This window comes from Durio zibethinus, chromosome 17 (assembly GCF_047325235.1).
Source record: "Durio zibethinus cultivar Kanyao isolate XHJ-2024 chromosome 17, ASM4732523v1, whole genome shotgun sequence".
Classification (NCBI taxonomy): Eukaryota; Viridiplantae; Streptophyta; class Magnoliopsida; order Malvales; family Malvaceae; genus Durio; species Durio zibethinus.
Window position 1 is genome coordinate 1,317,968 of NC_143178.1, and position 9,070 is coordinate 1,327,037.

Below are 9,070 nucleotides of genomic sequence, written 5' to 3' on the forward strand. Positions count from 1 at the left end.
ATTTATTCTAATTTATTATACCTACTTTTTCTTTCTTAAATTTTTTTTTATTTTTTATAATTCTTTCTTAAATTCTTAGTAGCACTAGCATTATATATATATATATATATATATATGTAAGATACCGTAGGCGACTCAATTCTTAGAAAAATTGAGCTTATATATATATATATATGTGATAGTAAATTTTTGTATAATTTTTTATACTGATCCCTTTAAAATTTAATGAAATCCAAAGGGAAGGATCAAACAAGTAATTTTATTATTCATTTTTATAACAAAAACTAGTAATATGTAACTTTCAAATAAATTTTTAAAAGTTTTATATTTGTATTTAGAGTATTGGTTATAAATTCATACAATATGACCTTATGAAAATAAAAATATATGATAATAAGGTGAGATGTAGTACTGATAAATTAATTTAATATAGTATTTAATAAAGGCCAAACTTAGAAAAGTTTGAAGGTGTCAACTTTTTCTCAGGCTACATTTTCCGGGATGTAACTTTTTGCTTGAAAGAAAACGTGGGAGCAAAAATCCCCCGACACCAGCATGTAGGAGGTTTTTCCTTTTTTTTTTTTTTTTTTTTTTTTCTATTACTGGTTGGTATGATATTAATGGACTGCATTTGTTTTGGGCTTTTGGCCTATTTTTGGGCATTTGGGACGTGAAACAGAAAGACCACAAAACTTCCATCCTTCCTTTTTCTACCTCCGCTATCGCCAATGCTAAAGAAATCATAAAATTGCAAGCCCTTCCTCCGCTTCACTAGTAGTAACCAAGGCTTGACTAAACTTCGATCAGAAATTAAGCTAGTTAAAGAAAAATAAAATTTGTCAAGATCAATTGCATCCTTCATTCTTGTAGTCAACTCCCGTTAATTATTGATCATGTGATTTGCTACTTGCCACAATTCCCGGATATTTTATGTTCTCACTTGTGAAATACTTAAATAATTAATTAATTAATTAATAATGTCACCAGACGGCTAGGGATAACGTGCAACTTCACTTTTCCCACGTTCAAAGACAAATTAGATTATTTTGAAAGATAGGCCAACTATCCTAGCTAGGCACACAACACAAATTTCATCATATGAACTACACAGCAATTTTACAACGTTACTTATAAAGCTACCTCAGCTAAACCAACTAAAACCCGATAGCTGGCGGGTTGACTTACTACAACCAAACCCATTCACAAACCAAATAGTATTTAAGCATTAACCGTAACGTAAAATGAACAAATACTGATTCATTCTGGCCTTTGCAATTGGAAGTCTCATTCACCATGCCCATCCAAAAGCATAAATTTGAATATCTAGTCGTACACTATTTTGGCATCACCTTTTTGAATTATATGGTAAACAATGATGTCTTCCAAGTATTACACACACACATGTATATATATGGATGTATGTATGTATGTATAAAAGCTAGTTGAACAAGCCAGCTTGCTATCTGTCCCGAAAGGCTCAAGGTCTGTGGAGCCAGCATAATGGTAACCCTTGGCAGTGTTGGATAACTGAGTGTCCCAAGTATGAACCAATTGAAGCTCAAGATGGTAACTGCATCAGAAGCAGGTTTGTTCTTTATGGTGAAGAAAATTTGAATAATGCTTTTTAAGCGACATGCCAACAACAGTGACCCTGGGCGTAAATGGTTGCTCAGATTCGCTTAGTGCATGGTTAGCTTTTAAGAAATCCAACAATCCAGTATTACCCTTGCTCTTACCCCTCCATACTTCTCTGTTCATCATCAGTTCTTGGAAGGAGATGCCGCTTCCCCTATAACTGGAAATCCATGATGAAATACCATAGGGAATGACATGATTCTCAACTGTATTTATACTTTGGCTTTTATATGTCGTATTATGACTTTTAAAGCTCCATGCTGCGTTACCTTGAATTTCTTTCAGCCGAAGGTTTTCACCCTTTAAATCCTGCAACTGATAGGGTGCACAATATATTCAGCATCCCTGCTGAAAGGTACACTGTAGAAAGCATATGAACATGTAAAAATAAGTAGAAAACATGGATTAAGTTCTTCCCATCAGCATGTTAATAAATGAAATAGCAAATTGGAAACTAGTAGAAAAGAATATCAGTAAATCAGGACCAAATTGAGTTTGAGGGTATCATGTTGTGGTTCTAACATTATTGTGTCCATTTCTAAATCCTTTATGGTGTAAATGGCTGATGGTCCATTTTTTAATATGATATTTTTAATAATTCATATAAATATTTGGAAATTTTGGGGGGAGGGAGAGGCTTGTTCTAAAGCCTACTATATTTTGCATCCTACAAAAACTGCGGATTTTGCTGTCTGATTATGGAATTTCTTCTTCTCTATTGGTATGCCCACCAGACAGTTAAATTTACCTCACCCTCTAATATTCAATCTTAGCAACAGCCTTGTCGTGTTCCTGCTCAAGTTCTATTAACATTGACTCCACAATTCTGCGTTCTCTAACAGCTGCTTGAAGATGGTCCTCAAGCTCCTTCCTGTTCCAAACAAGAGTCTCCAACTCAAACTGCATCACATGCAGGTTCTGTTCCAGCTGCAAAACACACCATGCTTCTTATATCAATTATGAATAACACTGCAGATAAAACTTTTAAGCCACGTTAAGGAACTAGGTTTACAATGACTAGAATATTGACATATTGTGTTGTAGGAAAAACTGCAGATGACTAAAGCAAGCATGTACCGAGAGCAGGTAATTAAGTACAACAATCTCACAGTCTAAAGCAACATAAATTTGAATATCAATCTCATCAGTCTCTAGTATGATTAAATAGGCAGAAACTAATTTGCAGATAAAATTTCTAAGCAAAGCTTATAAAAACTAACCACTCTTTCCCTCCGCATGGCAGTCAACACTCATACATGAAGAGATAAAAGAGCAACCGTCCAAATTACAGCTTTCCAGAGCATATTCACATGGAAGGAAACTGCTGCCTTTACCAAATCCATCCAGGTTTGAATAACAATAAAGTTGATTTTCAGACAAAACATGCATGTCGATTTGCAAAGTGAAAATGGCATGATTACCACGATTGTTAGTTTAGTCATTAACTTGGGAAACAGCATCATGGAACCAGCCATATAAACCAGGGTGGCTCCTTCCTTAAAAATCACATGCCTACATGCATAACCTTCGTTAAAGGTTCAGCTTACAGTACTCTGCCTAAAAAGAACCAGTACAGGGCAAGAAAAACAATTGTGTTACACCTTCATTTTGCATAAGATCCAACAAAATTAGGCATACCTTTGTGAAAACAAACATATCAAGTTGTAAGAAACCTTCTCAGAGATAGTTTTCAAAAGTAATGTCATTCCTAAGAAAATTCAGCAAATGATACACCATTAATTGGCCTCTGCAAAAGGGAGACAAGCTACATCGAGAAGCAAAACACAGACAACGGAAGCTATCCAGACACCAAAAATCTATGCGCCAGACAAGCTCCTCTGCACAATATGCATTATACAGCAGCTATAATTGTCGATTCTTCTTCTTTACAAGCTTCACTGGATCAATTGGAGATAAATTTCATTCTCTAAATGAACAAAATCTGATTATATTGATGTAATAAGGCAAACAAATATTAACTATACTTAATGTATCAGTAAAGTTCTAGCAGATAAATATAGTAAAATTTTCAATTGTAGCATCAGACCCACATTCTGACTTGCATAGTTGCATCTATAACATAAGATTTTTATGCTAATTGACGATTTTCTGTTGAGATATTGAACTGTTTACATGAAAACAACTGAAAAATGATATCTTTTTACCTTTTTAACTCCTTTCTCTTTCCCTAGAGTGAATCCTTGTTGATCCTGGATGATAAAAGTAATATTAACTAAGAAAATAAATTAGAGATAAACCAAAGATACATATTTCTATTCTTGTTTATCAAACAGAAAGCAGAAACATTTGTTATGAATAGAATCAAACAGCTGTAGAACTCAACTGATGTATTCAACTTTCAAAGATTTTCCCGAAGGGCTATAGATGAGGTGTGAAGAATTAAAGATTGCACAATGTGTAATGGCATCTCAAAACCAATATACGAGGATAGTATTGGTATCAGTACAAGAGGTGGACAATCAGAAGTCAGAACAAACCCATTTGAAATAATCAACTCAAAAATCAAAATGAGTAAATTTTAATAATGATAATCTAAAACATGAGAATTATGCATTAAGAAAACTACAGTATTGGGTTTGTCTCACATTTCCAAACTATATTTTCTTCTTTTTTTCTGAAATGGTATTTCTATTGGTTATGCCAGAAACCAAAAGTGCAAAAATTGCAGTTTAAAATCGTAATCCAAAACCTCAAACAAGAGAAAAATTTTAAATGAGGTAAAGTAATAAACATGGGAAAAAGGTAAAAGAATAAACTGTTAGACGAGATATCAAGGCTCAAAAACCATCCGACCAGATTATACTTTAGGAGCGGAAAAGTTAGTGTTCCCAGGCTTGAAGCATTTACTGACAGTGTAAAAGGATTTTTTTACAACGTTCATTAGGATGTAAAATTAGCACCAAAATTTAAGGGAAAAATGATTTTCTTCTATAATTGTTAGCACGGAAAAAGCAATATTTCAAGTTTGAAAACATGGAAGCAAGGAACTATTTATACTTTATATATATATATATATACGTACGTATATGTATACGAACCAAACTTATACTGAAGCCAGAGCAGCAAGCGCGAAAGAAATGCTTACAGAGAAACAGAGAGCAGAGAGTAGAGCAGTGCTAGATTTCATTAGAATTTACAACTTAGTCGTTTTTGAGTGTTTGGGAGAGACAGAGACAGAGACAGAGACAGAGACAGAGACAAGAGTTGAGTGAGAAGCAAGGGAGAAAGGCGGCAGCAGATGGCGCCTTGATTGACACGTATGTAAGTTGTTTACATGGAATTTATCGAAATAAAGTTTGAATATTATTACTATATTTATTTTGTAATTCTTTTAATTTCGCGAGTGGAGTAAAAGATCCATAAATATCTTATCTTTTTAAATTAATTTTTTATTTTTTAAATATATTGATAATTTTATTTGTGAAGATTGAAGTTTATAAAGTGGATGAAATAAATTTTTTTATAATCATTATATTATTGGTCTTTTTTTATTATTATTTTGGGTGCGTTACTATATTGTAGTATTTAATAATATAATAAGTAATATTTAGTAGTAGGTATGTTAGTATTTCATTATAGTAGCATTTAGATAAGGTTTTGATGATGTCTATGTTGCCCCAACCATTTACTCCAACAGTGGTTTTCTTAGACAACAGTTATTTGTTTAAATGGGTAAGAGAGTTTATTGGACTAAACACATAAATCGTAATTATTAGTAGTATAAGGTAACTTACGAGTTTATTAAATAATGGCAGAACTTAGAACGCTGCTGTCCTGCCATTGTTTTGGCTAATGAATCTAATTCAGTGGGGAAGTTGGAAGAATTGAAAGAAAGAAAGTATAGTATTAGCTAGGTGGTAAGTCTTCGGAGTCAAGGCCCTTTTCCCAGCCGCCGGTCGGATTGGGTTGGGTGGAAATAACTCGTATCTTTTGCAAAAGAGAAAAAATGAAACTATTAGGCTGAAAGAGGGGCTAGGTATTAAAAAAAAAAAGAGGTTTCTCTAGTCAGTTCTCACCCTCATATTATTATTATTATTATGGAATTTCGATGCTTTTGGCCTTTTGGATTTGGTAGTGACACGTACATATACTTACCATTCTTTGATGACTTTAGCAAATGCAGAAACCTTTTTTCATATTCACATAGAAAGTTGTGTACCCACCTTCTTCAATGATCAACTTCTTTACGAATTCTTCTTTCTCAATTCTTATTTTACTTAAATTCTAAGGATATAATTAAATTAAAATGCAAAAGAAGCTTTTTTCAGTAATTGCATCATCTAGCTCCTCCTCCTCCTACTACATATTTTAACAGAAATTGACTTGTAGAAGAAAGCCATGTTCACCCAGCTTCCAATAAATTAAGAATATATAAACGCTTCAAATAGTCAGAATGTGGTATTAATTTTTTATAATTATTCATTTTAAAGAAAAAGAAAAAAAATCGAATAATATTAACTTATAATAATAATAATAATCATCATCATTTCACTAACCCTAAATTACTTTCAGTGAAATTAATTTAAGGGAAAATGAAGATGATGATGTCGATGAAAATAAAAAACACTACTCAAGGAAACTGGGGTGGAGAACGGAGAGGCTGAGTTGCTGTTGTCATGCGAACGTGCACGTATGAAAAAGGAAAAAATAAAAATTATTTGGCCTTGGAAGTACAACGTGAAGGAATGTAGGTTCGATTCAAAGGATGGAAACGCAACTTGCAATTGAGACGGCACAAGAACCTAATCGACCCAAGAGGGCCTACTCTCCATCTCACCCTGGTGCTTCCTTTTAAATCGAATGTAACCAAATCTGTCTTCAAAGCCACCTCCACATCCTCTGCTTGTTCAGGATCTAAGGGTATGGGTAAAGATTGAACATCATAATTAAAATCAACCGAACTATTCTTACTTACTTCAAAGGGTGGTGCAATCAACTTCGCCACGTCTTCCCCATTCAAGCTAAGAATGTAACCCGAATGTGAGAAGCTGGCATGCGACTTTTCGTTCCCATTCTGAGCTCGAATTACTACCGTCACCTGAATTTCCAGAACACCCGCATAATCAAGCTGTATCCGGTCTAGGCGAGCGTTTATGACGCTAACGTAAGGCACCCTGGGATGTATAACTACGTATCCTAAGAAGGTAATAATGCCGGCGATGATGACTGCTAAGGTGAGGATGGTGCAGATGATGGCAGCACACCAAAGTAAGCGATGCGTCCGTCGTTCATCATTACCCGATGAGAACTTTGGATTTGAGGGCATTGGATTGGGGGCCGATCGATGACAACATTCGGAGGATTTATTTGCTTTCGGTTTTTGCAAACACATTATATATATATGTAGGGGCACTAGTGGAAGGTGTGTTGAAGGTGTTGCTCTCATCTGTTTTAGGCTTCTCAAGATTGGCAAGGTATAGAATTAGCTGTAATTGGTGGGGAAGGTTTTGGCATCTACCTTTCCTACATTTAAAGCGTGCATTTTCTCTTGTTTTCATTTTTTATTATATGTAATAGCATGAATAAACCAATGTATTAAGGAATCTGATTTAAGGCCACTTTTATGTCGAACTATAACCTCCCCCACCCCAAAAAAAAAAAAAAAAAAAAGAAAAACCTAGCTTAACTTGTCAATACCTAAGTCTCCTCTCTTCCCACATAAACCCGGATCTATGCATAAATGCAATATCGCTCATCCATCAGTCTATCTATATATGTATCTAAAAAGTAACCATAACATGAAAGATTTATGTTAATTATAATAAGGCAAGCAATAGCATCTTACCTTAAAATGAAATAAAATTATTTTAGAAACTGCGTGGTCTGCAATTAATAATGCCATGTTGATGTTGCAGAAATAAAAAGAGAACAAATCTCTGGGGCATCTCCGCTCTCTGACATATATTTTTGTGTTTTTCTGTATTGGTGGAAAATACATGCATTAGCATTCCATCACCTGATCAGTTTTCAAATAAATACAATCCTGTAACTTAGTATAATATCTCACACCCATTTTAAACCATTTTCAAAAAGGAATAAATATAGAGAACCAACTCATAAGCTAGCTACTTCATCAGGTATCCACCATTAATTGCTCATTTCTATCTGCAAATAAGTTTCTTCAATGCATTCAGCACTTCCATTCTCATCCACATCACTTTTGGTTACCTATAGTATTGAGGTGCCATTCACATAATTCACTCTCACAAAAACTTCCCCATGCCTTGAACAGTCCACTGATCAGCCATCCAAAAACAAAAATGATGGTGTGCAAACTCAAAAACCAGTGCCTGATGAGGTATATATTTCTCCAAGTAATCATCATGATAATTACGATGACATTAATTCAACTTTTGCTACTTGTTCAGTCAAACAGTTAAAATGAATCTCTACAGCAATTTCCGATTGACGAAATATCATTTGGAACCATCCATGTCTTTAATTAGCATCGTCAAGCATCAACTTTCCGCACATTCATGTTGTCAAAGCTTTGCAGAGTAAATGGCAACACATTTATGTAATTTAATTATGTGTTTTAATTAGTCAAAATACAATAAAAACGTAAGTGTCACCAAAAATACAAGTCAATAGATGCATAGCCAAGACACATAATGAAAAAGTTAATGATAATAATAGGATAATTTGACCACAGAGTCTAGTGATTAAAGGGAAAAGATAATTTCAAAAGCAAAATACATAGGATATGGAAAATTAATAAAAGAAAATTGATAACCATAGGCACGTTGGTTACAAGTTTCAACATAAATTCAAGATTGATAGTTTGGATTAGAGATTTCTCAAATCAAGGCTTTCTTTAGCAAAGCTAGAAATATTGTCTACATCCATTTTGCTCCAACAAACCATCCACCACCAACTCATTAACTAAGAACCCCAAACGAGATAAACCAATACAAATAAAAAGAAAGTAAATGCAAAGAGAGATATATTGAGAGGATGTATCCATCAATGTTAGAAGGGGAAAAGATGCCATCGTCAAAGTCACCATTTAAAGAGAATGTTTGGTATTGTCAAAGTTATAATAAACAGGAGAAGATGCTGGTGGCAATGATACAACAAGATCAGCAACCAAAAAGTTTTCAAATGGACAACATCCATGTAGAATGGAAGTTTTTATCATCTTCCCTTTGATTGTTATCATATTGCAAGAGAAAAGACACTAGTGATCGTGAAACAGCAAGATATTAAGAGAGGCAGAGGAATAAAGATATAAACTGAAAGACAAGAGAACTAAGATGGTTAGGGAGAGAAAACAAAACAGAGACAAAGAGTTATTATGAAATAACACCTCTCAAGGCATTCTTTCTAGCGAGTACTTTAGTACTTGCTTAAAATCCTTCAACATTTAATTTAATTTTTTTAAGTACAAAAAATTTGAGATCCTTTTTCAAAATAA

General features: G+C 33.9%; 1 protein-coding gene and 1 pseudogene across 2 annotated transcripts; both read right to left on the reverse strand.

Moving 5' to 3' along the window:
- Positions 1–595: 595 nt before the first annotated feature.
- On the reverse strand, positions 596–3,782 carry LOC111286061 (uncharacterized; annotated as a pseudogene). Its single transcript, XR_016328993.1, has 3 exons — positions 2,856–3,782; positions 2,384–2,562; positions 596–1,950 (listed from the first exon to the last, which is right to left on the reverse strand). The product of XR_016328993.1 is annotated as an uncharacterized LOC111286061 (transcript).
- A 2,505-nt stretch (positions 3,783–6,287) lies between these two features.
- On the reverse strand, positions 6,288–7,232 carry LOC111286066 (uncharacterized). Its single transcript, XM_022875853.2, has one exon. It carries the CDS (start codon positions 7,040–7,042, stop codon positions 6,311–6,313), a length of 732 nt encoding a protein of 243 aa, XP_022731588.2. The 5' UTR covers positions 7,043–7,232; the 3' UTR covers positions 6,288–6,310.
- Positions 7,233–9,070: the final 1,838 nt, after the last annotated feature.